Source organism: Schistocerca serialis, chromosome 7 (assembly GCF_023864345.2).
Source record: "Schistocerca serialis cubense isolate TAMUIC-IGC-003099 chromosome 7, iqSchSeri2.2, whole genome shotgun sequence".
NCBI classification, from domain to species: domain Eukaryota; kingdom Metazoa; phylum Arthropoda; class Insecta; order Orthoptera; family Acrididae; genus Schistocerca; species Schistocerca serialis.
The window spans coordinates 333110659-333125112 of NC_064644.1; the positions used below are offsets into that span (position 1 = coordinate 333110659).

The window sequence follows — 14454 nt, forward strand, 5'->3', positions numbered from 1 at the left end:
GATCATATGTCTTTAACAACAAATATGATGTATCACACAGCAACTTTGGTCACAAGCCTTTTTTAGGTGTGTTTTAGCCTTTTAGTGAAACAATGCTCTTTGGCGAGCAAGGTGCCCCTCATCGTAGAAGAATATCTTATAAGATTAAAAAATAAGCAATTTTTTTCAATACAATGTAACTGGATAGATAAAAAAATCTACTCACCAAGCCATGGCAGGAAACCACACACATAAAAGAAGGTTATATTTATGTAAGCTTTCGGAGCCAATGGCTCTTCCTTCTGGCAGATGGGTTGAAGGGGAAGGAAAAAGGGTGAAGGAAAATGACTGAAGAGGTTTAGAAAAAAAGGTAGATTTTGGAAAAGTCACTGAGAACCACAGGTTGGGGGAGACTTACCAGACAGGGTGAGAAGAAAAGACTGGTTGTTGCGGACAGCACTGGATGAGGTTTGAAAACATAAGGGATTGAAGGTGGAAGACAGGATAATATGCAAGACAGAGATTATTGCTAAACCAATGTGCATGGGTTAATAAGAAAAAAAAAAGCCAAGTGCACTGAACGTAACAGAGGTGGGAGGGGGACGGCAAAAATCAAGAGATCAGGAAATGAAAGATGTAGAAAACTGAAACGGAGTGAACAAAGTAGTAGCTGCTGTGAAGAAATGCTGAGACAGAAGAAATTAACATAAATTAAGGCAAGGCGGGTGGCGAGAACCAATGACACATTGTAGCACTAGTTATCACCCGCAGAGTTCTGAGAAAGTGGTGTCCAGGCGAAGAATTCAGATGGCGCGTGTGATGAAACAGCCACTGACGTCACGACTGATATGTTGTAGAACATGCTCTGCAACAAGATATTGTGTGTTGCTGGTACACACCCTCTTTCTAAGCTCATTTATCCTAACTGATAACTTGGTGCCAGCCATGACAATATAAAAGGCCGAACAGTGTTTACATAACAGCTGGTATAAGATGCGGCATGATTTTAGGAAGTCATGGCCTTGTCAAAACAGCTGATTAATACATGAAACACCAGGATGTTGTGATGGCCCGGGAAATCTGCTTTCAACTTGGCTCTTGGGGTAATAATGTCCAGGGAAGGCTGAGGTGAGAATGGTGGTGCATTGCTGTAAAGACTCTGCATCCAAACAAATATGTTTGCCTCAAATGCCAATTCTGTATGCGAGAGAATATTTGACATGAAAAGGTTGGTAACTGTCCAAATGTAAGTACTGTTGTTTGTTAGTAGGTTTAATGTGGACAAATGTGTGTGGTTGGCCTCAGGTAAGGCGAGATCAACATCAAGTGGCATGATACTTGGAATAGGGTCATGTGAAATTTAACTGAGGGAAGGTATTTAGAGATTCCGGGAATTTTAGCAGATCATCCTCACCTCACCTCCTTGATACTAATCTTGTCTTCACTGGAGGCCAGCTACACACTATGTCAACATTAAACCTACTAACAAGAAACAGTGCTCACATTTTGACAGTTGCTATCCATTTCATGTCAAACATTCTCTCCCATACTGCCCTGCCATTGGCAAATGCATTTGTTTGAATGCAGGCTCTTTACACCAACATACCAACATTCTCACATCAGCCCTCACTGTACATAATCATCCCATGAGCCTAGTTTAAAAGCAGATTTTCCAGGCCATCACATACAATTCTGGAACTGCTGATCCCTCCAAAAAACAACTTCAGAGGACACCACTTGTCACTCAGTGTTATCATGGTCTTGAATGTATTAATCAGCTACTTCAACAAGGCCATGACTTCCCAAAATCATGCCTGAATGAGATCCATTCTGTCTGAGATTTTTCCCCCCACACCTGAAACAGCTTTCCATCAACCTCCCAATCTCCACAATATCCTTTTCAGTCCCTATGCTCCTTCTGCACCCATCTCCCTACCCTATGGCTCCTACGCCTGTGACCGCCTCCACTGAAGACTTGCCCTACGCACCCTCCTACCATCACCTACACAAGCCCACTAAATACAAAAACATATACTATCAAAGGGAGAGCCACCTGTGAAACAACATGTCATATAACAGCTGTTATGCAAACACTGTTTGGTCTTTTATATTGGCATGACTAGCACCAAGTTATCAGTTAGGATAAATGGGCACAGGCAGAGGGTGTATACTGGCAACAAACAATATCCTGTTGCAGAGCATACTCTACAACATGACAGTCGTGACCTCAGTGCCTGTTTCATCACAGGTGTCATTTAGCTTCCTCCCCAGACACCAGTTTCTCTGAACTCCACAGGTGGGAACTAGGGCTACAACTTGTCCTCAGTTCTCGCCACCTACCAGGTCTTAATTTACATCAATTTTTCCCGTCTCAGCATTTCTTCACCGCAACTACTTCATCCTTCACTCTGTTTTAGTTTTCTACATCTTTCATTTTCTGACCTGTCTATTTTTCCCCCGCCCACCTCGGTTACATTCAGTGCACCTACCTTTTCGCTCTTATTAACTCATGCACAATGGTTTAGCAGTAATCTCTGTCTTGCATTTTCTCCTGTCTTCCACCTTAAGCTCTTAGGTTTTCAAATTGTGTCTGGTGCAGTCCCCAGCAATCAGTCTTTCCTTGTCATCCTGTCCAGTAGGTCTCCCCTAATGGGTGGTTCTGGGTGACTTTTCCAACGTCTAACCCTTTTCCTAAACCTCGCAAGTCCTTTTCCTTCACCCTTCTTCCTTCCCCTACAACCCTTCTGCCAGAAGAGGTAGCCACTGGCTCCAAAACCTTCCGTAAGTATAACCTTCTTTTATGTGTGTATTCTCCTGCTGCCAACTGGTAAGTAGATTTTTTTATCTGTCGAATTAAATTACAAGATTCTGAGTACAATGTCAGCAGAATATTAACAAGACACCATAATCACAGTAAAAGTTCCAAAAAATGACACTCCAATAATGCATGTCTGTCAGTAAGTGTGAGTGTCTACACAGACTTGTCAGGCAGGCTGTCTAGTAGTAAACAAAAGCTCATGGGATTGAATCCCTGTCATACCATAACACATTTCAGTCTGCTTTTTACCTAGCCTTCACCTCTCTATGATGTGAAGATTCACCAGCAGCAACATGCAGTTTAGATTCCACATTAAACTGTAGGTTTCCTTTTTCCAGTAAGATTACTGGCATAGATTAGGGACAAATGTCACAGAGGTTTTGTCCAACTGGACTTGCCCTATGTCATTGGGCCATATGAAAACATTATTACTATTAAATTATTTTGGGCATTTTTGACCATTTAAATTCATTTTACCATTGCGAATTTTTCCACGGTTAATCCTTATATCAATAATTGAATTTATGAAGTGCATTCAATCAGGAAAGCCCCAGAAACTATAGCTCTGCTGCAATGATTGGCATAAACACAGTGCAAGTGTCCTCAACATACAGAAATCAGTGATTTACAACTTATTTCTTTCCATGAGATTTTTATCAGACTTACAGTTAATACACAGAACAAGACTAAACAGCACATTAGTTATCTCTAAACATTTCATAACAAAAGTTTGATAAATACCTGGCATTTGCAAGAAGTTGTTGAATCCACCGACGTGTGATGAACATTATCTAGTGATCTTATTTTACTCAGGTACAAATTTCAATCATGCTGCAGGTAAGTACAAACACTGGTAAAAATGTGACTAACTGGATTTGGCAAGTGTAACTGTCAATGGGCAGTTTTTCAAACAGATCAGCTGTACTGTTATGAGAAATTCTCTGCCTCCATAATTATTAATCTTTAAGTAGAACTCGCTCAGTGGACCCAAAACCCACTTCTTTTTTTATATACATGTAGACTACACCTTTGTTGTATTTCCCCATACCACTCAGAGTTTGAATTTTTTTCCTACCCCATATCAGCTCTCTTCTCCTAAAGATTAAGTTAACATATGAATATGAGTTGTCTTCCTCAATACTGTGCTCAAAAGAAAACACTGAGTTAATGTGACATAAGTATATAGGAAAAACTGATTCACACTACTATCTATCCCTATGATATTAACTGCCAACAGGTGGATCAGTGCAAATGGAGTACATCAAGTTTTAATGAACTGGACCCACACATTTTCTGATCCAATAAGATTATCCATAGGTGAGACCATCTTTCGAGTCCACCTATCACCTATGATGTTTCACTGTGCAGGAAATTTGCTGCCTAGTTTCTGTTAGCCTACAATATCAAAATGGATATGAAAGCATTTTTCTGTAACTCTGCACTGCATTTAGAGCTTCATTTATTAAGATTTCTACTGAGTTTACATCAGATATATTAGCCTGAAAACTGCTGTGACAACAATAGCTGTAACTACACAGCTTCTGTGACATATACAGACTGTGTGCAATGTTTCTCCACTACGGGTATGAACTCGACAGCTTAACATCCCACTCAGAGTGACCCTCCATAATGGTGACAGATGTGACTATTGTGTGTACATCATTACTGCTTTGAATAAGAAGCTTCATAATCATGTACTAACGATAGCACCTGGTTGATGTAGCTATCCTTCTTGGTACCTCAATTTCTTTCTTTTAACAGATCAGTGTTTCTTGTGCCATCAAACACTTTCTTGGTTTAAGCTTCTTTTTCCTGGTACACTGCCCGCCAGTCCAGTGACAAATCTTTTTATTTGCACAAAACTTACAATTTCATAGCTTACTTTGCCTGTCTTAGTTCTAATTACTTCAGCTGCACCTTCATTATTTAGAATTTCCTCTTAGCAACTCTGAACTAAATGTTCATTAACACCATGTCATCGTGTTCTAAAAATCTAGGACCTTTTTGGCTCTTTCTTGATCCAAATATACCAGCTCATTTTCAGTTTAGGTTGGTGCCTCCTGCTCAAGCACTGAAGTCTTCCATTAACATCTTTCTTTGTTATTCTGAGCAGTTCCTCAATTAGATCATACATATCTGAATTTTGCCATTTTTTCTGTTAGTTGGTGCAAAAGAAACTTGTATTGCATATAGATTTACAAGACTAGCCTTGAGTTTTATCATCAGTACTCAAAAATAAAAATGATAGGTATGAACCGAAGTGTCCTTCCATTTACCCCTTAGAATAAGTATCCCATCTGATTCTGATTTTTCTTTCCTAACAAAAACTGCTGATCAGGCATATATTCACAACTCTGCTGTCATAGAACTGCCACTGGATGTTAACAAATTGTGTGTAACAGATGACAGATTCCACAAGAATTATCTAAACATAAGTTGACAATGTGCAAGAGATATTATTTTTAATACAGAATGAGTACCGTACTATTTGAACAAAGTATGCCATGTCTGCAGTAGATAAACTGAATCACGTATGCCATATGACTGTGAACAAACCGCCAGTCAAGTAAATGACCTGATCCTACTTCATTAAGACAATATAGAATGTGGCACAACATCAGTAAGAAAAGACTACATGGTAAGTTTCTCACTCAGAAATCACATTTGAAAGCTGACTGTTTATGACAGGATCATATTATGCCCTGTGTAAGAGGGAGAAATGTCTATGAGAACATTTCAAATTTTGACAGTGTCAAGAATGCAGTCTACCAAAACTAACATTTATTGTTCAACAATATTGCTGTTCATGTTAGCTGATATCCCCCACCTATTTTGAGAATTGGAATTGGTGGGTTCAGACTGACCAGACTCAATCCCATGTAGGATCTCAATGGCCTCATGCAACTAGCACCAGAGAGGACAGAAATATTTTTCATTCTGCCGTGCAGGATCATCATGTGTCTCAAATCAGGAAATGAGTTTCTTTGCAGCAGAGCAAGTATCCATAAGGACAGTACAATGATGCATGGAGCATCACAACATAAGCACAATGACCATTATTGTGGCTTGCCTTGATGTGCCAACAAATAGAGGCATTGACAGTGGTGCATTCATTGACACCAATGGATGCAGGAGAGGCACCATGTCACGTTTGCAAATCTGATTCACACAGCTGATAATATACACTCCTGGAAATTGAAATAAGAACACCGTGAATTCATTGTCCCAGGAAGGGGAAACTTTATTGACACATTCCTGGGGTCAGATACATCACATGATCACACTGACAGAACCACAGGCACATAGACACAGGCAACAGAGCATGCACAACGTCGGCACTAGTACAGTGTATATCCACCTTTCGCAGCAATGCAGGCTGCTATTCTCCCATGGAGACGATCGTAGAGACGCTGGATGTAGTGCTGTGGAACGGCTTGCCATGCCATTTCCACCTGGCGCCTCAGTTGGACCAGCGTTCGTGCTGGACGTGCAGACCGCGTGAGACGACGCTTCATCCAGTCCCAAACATGCTCAATGGGGGACAGATCCGGAGATCTTGCTGGCCAGGGTAGTTGACTTACACCTTCTAGAGCACGTTGGGTGGCACGGGATACATGCGGACGTGCATTGTCCTGTTGGAACAGCAAGTTCCCTTGCCGGTCTAGGAATGGTAGAACGATGGGTTCGATGACGGTTTGGATGTACCGTGCACTATTCAGTGTCCCCTCGACGATCACCAGTGGTGTACGGCCAGTGTAGGAGATCGCTCCCCACACCATGATGCCGGGTGTTGGCCCTGTGTGCCTCGGTCGTATGCAGTCCTGATTGTGGCGCGCACCTGCACGGCGCCAAACACGCATACGACCATCATTGGCACCAAGGCAGAAGCGACTCTCATCGCTCAAGACGACACGTCTCCATTCGTCCCTCCATTCACGCCTGTCGCGACACCACTGGAAGCGGGCTGCACGATGTCGGGGCGTGAGCGGAAGACGGCCTAATGGTGTGCGGGACCGTAGCCCAGCTTCATGGAGACGGTTGCGAATGGTCCTCGCCGATACCCCAGGAGCAACAGTGTCCCTAATTTGCTGGGAAGTGGCGGTGCGGTCCCCTACGGCACTGCGTAGGATCCTACGGTCTTGGCGTGCATCCGTGCGTCGCTGCGGTCCGGTCCCAGGTCGACGGGCACGTGCACCTTCCGCCGACCACTGGCGACAACTTCGATGCACTGTGGAGACCTCACGCCCCACGTGTTGAGCAATTCGGCGGTACGTCCACCCGGCCTCCCGCATGCCCACTATACGCCCTCGCTCAAAGTCCGTCAACTGCACATACGGTTCACGTCCACGCTGTCGCGGCATGCTACCAGTGTTAAAGACTGCGATGGAGCTCCGTATGCCACGGCAAACTGACTGACACTGACGGCGGCGGTGCACAAATGCTGCGCAGCTAGCGCCATTCGACGGCCAACACCGCGGTTCCTGGTGTGTCCGCTGTGCCGTGCGTGTGATCATTGCTTGTACAGCCCTCTCGCAGTGTCCGGAGCAAGTATGGTGGGTCTGACACACCGGTGTCAATGTGTTCTTTTTTCCATTTCCAGGAGTGTATATGGGCAGCAGCTGTTATGTTACTATGGGAAGGTCGGTAGCTGTGCCCTATCTTCAAAGTCTCCATGAAATATTTTTCAGCAAGTTAGCACAAGAGTGTTTCCTGACCTACCTTAATAATGAGGATGTTTGACTGTTACACAGGCAGAGGATGTTTGACTGTTACACTGACCAGCACACTCCCTAGATCTATCACCCACTGAAAACATCTCGCCATGGATCGCTGAGAGACTGGGACACAGCACAAAAAGATTGCTCCTTCTCAACTCGTAGATTGCTGTGAATCCTTTTTTTGCCTGTTTCTTGGTTTCCATTCCATTCTGAGAGCTAGTTGTGTGAGGCTAAAGTTAGCATTAGATTCACATTGCAAAATCCTGTTATTATTATTGTGATGAAGAAACTTTGCTTTGAATGTAAAGCAGAATATTTGGAGTGCTGTAAATACAAAGTAAGTGAAAGCTTAAAACTGTGTGGCAAACAAGAGTTTCAATATCACATCCGTGAGTTTCATGTTACCATCTGTGGTATCAAGCACACCTCCCAGATGGATTCAAAGCTTCAAATTGCCATAGTTTTCTTCATTCTCCTTCCACACTCCACTGAGGCACTTCCATGGTGCACTGAGACTAGCACATTTGAGAGAATGGATACTGCAGGGAGTTAGTTACCCACAGTCTCACAGTTGTTGCAGAGAATGAATTCTCTTACAGTTCAAGGAGTTCACATCGAGTCAACCGTGTATGATAGATCCAAACTATAACCTGGATCCAGACACAAGCCTGGAAGCACTAATCTCACAGTGCTATGGGAGAGCTACTGTAGAGTTTGAAAGGACGTGAATGGGCACCCTGACAAGCTGGAGCTTAGAGTAAGTCCCCGAGGGAGTCTCAGATGGCAGTTATAGTAAAACACGACCTGTGAGTCCTGATCCTGCATACAATTTTAATTTTACATATATAATCAACACAAATAATACACATACAGTAAGGGAACACATTCTCAGTAACAAGTATGAGGCTGCAGAAAAGTGAGTCACTCATCTGTAAACAATCTCTTGAATGCGCTAGTCCTCAGCAAAGTTTGGAAAGAAAGGAAAGAAGCTTGAAAATGACCAGTGAAGTACACTCAGATCGTGCAACTGGTTGCACATTGCCCATAAAAGAAAGAGAGCCTAGTTCAAACCCCAATCAAGCACACAGTTGTGACATGCCACATGAAATCTGCAAAATTTTATCTCCAAATAAAGCAAAGGAACTCATCTTCCCATAAATATATACTTAGCGATTAAAACCACTGCATGATATATGTACCTGAACTTTGAACTCTCTAGTCTCTGTCAATTTAGCAGTGGTAATTTGATAAACTGTAATATTTTGGCACATACCCTGTGAAAGCTTTTCTAATATGATTCCACTATTAAGATCCATTTATCCAACTCATGCAAAGTCCTAATGATTTAAGTGTCAAGAAGACCACTCACTGAAAATAGAAGAGTTGAGATGTCAATGAATCCTTTAAGGGGAGACGGAAGACAAGTGGGCCTCAAAAATTCGATTTTTAGATTTTAGCATATTTGAAATGACTGGTCTTTCCTGCGTGAAACAATTTTAGTTTTATACAAATATGACAATTTTTCTGTGAGGTATGATGGTTTTCCTGACACTCTGCGCAATCTGGCATTTAAATGCCACACTTTCCTTTTTGTGCCATGCAGAGATAATGCGCAGCATTTAATTAAATGAAATTAAATTATATCCTCATTTAGAGACCTTTGTAAACATACCTTGTTGAAGAAATGTCTTCATGGGAAAACACAAAATTTAAATGCATGTGTGAATTCTGTCATTTAGAGCCAGTTACCGAAAACTGTATTTGTTCAGCTTACAACCCTCAAATTTGGTGTTTATGATGATATTTTATGCTTCAATGATGGTGTATTTAGAAAACTGGATGTTTTGGAATTATTGGGCATAAAATCTACTGGAAATGTTGCAAAATCCTTGGTGCAAATAGATAAAGAGAGAATCCTCAAAGCAGATACTGATAATTTAAAATGCACAAAAGAAGTCAGACAGAAAGGTAGAGGGACCAAGAGAAGAAAAGAAGACCAGTACGATTCAGATGATGCTCAGTATGGTGCAGGAAAATATTAGCGGTAAGTATTCTCATCAATAACTATACTATAATTGCAATATTAAACTTTAAATGGATTTTTCTCAAAACTACTTTTCTTTTTTTTTTACTTTCAGGTAGCATTATTTGATAAGCTAATGGGGTTAGAAACATGAAATTTGGTCAATTTGTACTGCAGATGGTAATAAGTTATTGCACGTAAATTGAGAACCACCAAACAATCATAAACTGTTTTATAATAATTAATGTACAAAAAAAGTTAAATTTTACTAATGAAAAAATAATTTTTTTTATTAAAAACCATAAGAGGTATTATGTTCATTTTACTTGTTAATTGAGGCATGTATGTTATATATATGCAGTAAAAATTTCATTGTTTCATCACTTACAATTCTTTTGAAAAGTGTACCTATTCAAAGGGTAAAATAGCACTGGCAGAATAGGGATAAAAATTGCCTTCCATCTCCCCTTAATGATTTAAAGTACACACTCACAGCTGTGCACCTTACATTGTGCCAGCTGAACATGCAATGTCAGTTCCGATAGTGGTATTGTATTTTTTTTGTGTGTGTGTGTGTGTGTGTGTGTGTGTGTGTGTGTGTGTGTGTGTGTAGGGGGGAGGGGGGGTTACCGGGCACGCACACATGCGATCTTCCTCTTTAAGGGACTTTTCCAAAAACAAGCACGTTTTCAATCTTTTTTTGTACATCTGTGAATGTCTCAATGCTTATATTATTTGCTAAGTGGTCTCCTTTCTGCTTAAATTATTTACATTTTCCCAGAAGTTTCCTTATCCGAGTCTCAAGCATAATAACACAGAGACACTACAACTATAATCATAATCTATATATTGAAATGATTTTAGACATAAAAATCAACTTATTACGTAACTTATAAAATTTATTCTCTGAATTTTAAAATTCTACTATGTATTCTGATATGTTGTGAAACTGAAATACTAACCCCAGTATCTGCTGTGAGAGGCCTCTCAATGGTGTGATTATTCACATCTAATTCTGAGTGAGTCACAATACTTGTGAATGAGTTGTCACAATGTGACACAGACTCCAGAATACTATCATCAGTAGTGAACAATATAGTCTGTAAAAAAATAATGTTCATGTCACATACAAAAAATGAAAGCAAGATAAATACAAATCTCAATTTTAAAATGTACATAAATTTGGAGAATCTGGAACATGGATAGTTAAGGCTGCAGGAAAACAGGTGTGTTTCAGACATCTAACATAATTAGAAGCCAATAAATATTATATGAGCCAACTAATATAGAAAAAAAATTAAATATTTTAAGAGATGATAGAATTGGACATTCCAAGCAAAAAAGTTCAATCAAACATATTCTCTGCTGCAAAAGGTTCTGGAGAACAATACTTGTTAATCTTAATGACTAAAAAAGTTTATTTTATAATTTGTCTGTCTGTGTTAGTCATTATTATTAGATCATAATTTATTTGTCAAGTTACAAATTTACTGCTGTCCAAAACAAATTTTAAAATATTCACAATTAATCTGATAGAATTCAATCAAGTTTCAAGAGCACCATCATTAATTTTAATGCACTTTTGCAGGCTTATGGGAATATGTTGCACTGCTTGTTTTAGTACATGTCTTCATTCATTTATAAAGATTGCAGTAGCCTAGTAGTTCATCTCACACTTCATTTGTTTGCTATATAATTCTGCCTTCAACCAAATCATAAACCAAAATCTATAGATGTTAGTTCATGAGACAATGGAGGCCACATAACAGTACTATTATAATCAGTCCACTGATTATGGACAGCAAAGCCTAACATGTATGATGGATTTGGAGGACACGGAAGCATGTTTCAATTCATGTGACCAACAGTATATCCTGTAATTGTTGGACTAATTGTGTCCTGTCATTCATTTCTTCACAATAACGGGATCTACCTTTGACAGTATTACTGCCCACGACAGAGAAACAAACTTGGAATTTGGTTTCCGTTGTATGATGTCAAGCTGTCCTGATGAAGTTACTAGTCATAATGTGTGCTATTGATTTTATCCAGCGTACATCAGGATTCATTCGTCAGACAATAGTTTTCACAACACATCATCATGGCTGGTATTTAACCAAAAGCTCAAGTTATGCATCACTGACTCCAATGTGGAGATGTTGCACATGGTGTAGCTAGATGAAATGGTTACAAGCATTCTGTGAATAATGTTCAAAGAATATTGGAACATGCACAAAGTTGTCACATAAGAGTATCAAATTATTTACAGCATTTCCATAAACTAAGATAAGGTGAGATAAGGACATTAAAAAATTAGATGAATGAGTTATTCCCTAAAAAGATACGTTAGCACAGTAAAAATTACTTTATTCTAAATAAAACTGTCACTACTATACATTGCTGAAACATCATCACAAGAGGTCATTCACTCCAGTACCTCATCATAAAACAACAGCACTGCTTCTTCTTGAATTTATTTCTGCTGTTTTAAATATAATCAAATTTATCTTTATTGATATTAACTTTTATAAAGCTGAAATGAATAAAGGTGCCTTGTTTTTGCCCAACATGAAGGAGTAACAGAAGTGGGTACTGATACAAGGATACACTGTCATTATCCCAAAGTTGGATGATTCTTACGTAAATTATTTAAAATGGGATGTAGTGAAACTCTACTTTTCATTATCAGCTATGACCTTCTCTGCTGTGTCTCTGGGTAATAAATCTTTTTTGTAATAATGATGCCACTATGAATTAAAATGTCCACTTCAATAGCTGAGTGGTCAGCTTGGCTGATTGTCACAAGAAGGATTTGGGTTCGATTCCCAATACAGCCAGCAACTTTTCTTTGGTAGGAGGATTGGAACAGGGTGCACTCGGCCTTATGAGGCCACAGCAAGCAAGTGGACATGTTTTAGGTTTCATCCCCATCTGATCGTCTCCAAATTTAAACAAAATTTTGCACAGATAAGCCAAATACAACAAAAACTAATTTTTTGTGCGTTGAGTTCAAATTTCACTGTTAAAAGGTTTTAGAAGATGTTCAGTGGAGGGCTACTAAAAACAAAGCATAACGACATCATGGTAACAGACAGATGCAGTCATACTGGTGACGGAGCAGAGCGTCATAAGAAAGCCCAGTTACAATATAAACGCTAAATACTCAGCCACTGATGTAGCAGAAAAAGAGCATCTGAAAGATGAAGTTATGAAAATAAAGCCAATAGGAGAGGTGGCTGCATCAGAAAACAAGTACACATGACGTCAGCATGCAGAAAGTACCAGCATAAATACTACATCTTTCTTAATCAGTGACCTCAGTCACAGCTGTCATGTGATGCAGGGGAGTCTATTTCAGTCGACCCTAAGTGTGCCTGGTCATATACGACCTTTTACAGAGTCGCAAGCCTCGTTTGAAGAACTCTGTCACCCTACACTGCAGTGTCAAGTTCTGGGTCATCACTGATGAGATACAAGAGTGTCACCAACTTGCTGGCCTACTGGAGGTTTGACCAGCGGGCCAAGAAGCTGTTAGCCATCCACCCTTGTGAGGAGGACATACTTTTGTTGCTCACTTCATTCCTGCAACCAACAATGACACTGCCGGCCTCTGACTCCTAACTGGAGGCTGCAGGTCAAACTCTACATGAAAACGAGTACTTCAGGTTGGGCTAGAGGGTGAGTTTCCCAGATACAAATCTTCGATGTCAATGACAGTCCTTTGGAGATCAGCTCACAGAGCTGCTGTTCATCACTTTCCATCACAAGCCACGCAAGCTTCGACACCTCAGGGGCACTGACTGGACATGACGTAATGGTTATCACATGAGTTGTCCTCTGCACAGCAGTACTACCGTGTGGACACCTGCCCATTACAGCTGAACAGATCCATGCGCTTCTGTACTGACTGAGCTACCAGCACTTGGGAAGGCAATCCTGTATTGCAGGAGTCTGGGACCAGACCAACGTATCTGGTGTCAGCAAGTGGTTACCAGTGGTAGAGACGTCAATGCCTGATGCCACACCCACACGTCTATAGCAAGAGCAGCAGCTGACATCATCTGTGCAACTCCACTGTAAGATCAACAACTATGGATTTCAGTTCACTAAGATGAAGTGTGGTGAGTGACTAATATTTGTTGGCCTTCATCTTGTGTCTTTGGAAGTGCCCGTGTTGAGCCTTAAGGACCTCCACAGCATGCCAAAAGTGCCATTTCCTAGGCAGCAAGAACCTACGGATTTGTCTTTGTTGCATGGGAATACTAGGGAGGTTTATCTATAGCCAGTGAGATGCCAGTATTCCAATTTGTCTGCACATGATTTGCCATGTGTTCAAACTGTGCCAGCTACATGCAGTTTGTGTAGGTGGTTTAGTCATGAGGCACAGTATTGCACAGAGTCTTGTTGGGCCATGAAATGGTGCAAAGATTAAGTGGAGTTTGTTTTTATTTGAATACTGGATGAACTGTATCCATATTTTTCTTGTATAATGGTGGATGAAGGTCACACGAACATTAAACACAAACAGTGACTTTGAACAAAACGGTGGAAGCCCTGAGAGGCATATAGCCACACTCTTGGAGATTAGAGCAAGATAACACAATATTGCACAAGAGCATAGAGAAATGGGAAGCTGCTGCTGGGCAAGCAAGTACATTCTGATTCAGGGGAGACCAAACCTGTGTTGAGTACATCTGACCCATCCGTTGATCCCACACCAGCTAACCTTATAGCATCATTTTTTGGGAAATGCAATTGAGGATGTATCTGCTTTTATTGATGATGTGAAATCTGCCACAAAAATGGGAAAATAGTCAGAGGAAATGACCTTAAATATTGCTAAATTGCAGTTTGTAGGCAATGCGAAAAGTGTGTTATGTTAACATAAGACTATTATTAAGGCCATAATTTATGAT

General features: G+C 40.5%; 1 protein-coding gene across 4 annotated transcripts in view; it reads right to left on the reverse strand.

The window, feature by feature from the left end:
- The window catches only part of LOC126412744 (katanin-interacting protein-like), a 354094-nt gene that overhangs the window by 172907 nt on the left and 166733 nt on the right, over positions 1–14454 (reverse strand). For all 4 annotated transcript variants that reach the window (XR_007575334.1, XM_050082483.1, XM_050082482.1 and 1 more), the window contains one exon: positions 10501–10638. Coding sequence is in view for 3 of the 4 variants with exons in the window: in XM_050082483.1 (XP_049938440.1) it covers positions 10501–10638 (138 nt within the window). In the remaining variant the exon portion in view is untranslated. The remainder of the gene's footprint in view (positions 1–10500; positions 10639–14454) is intronic.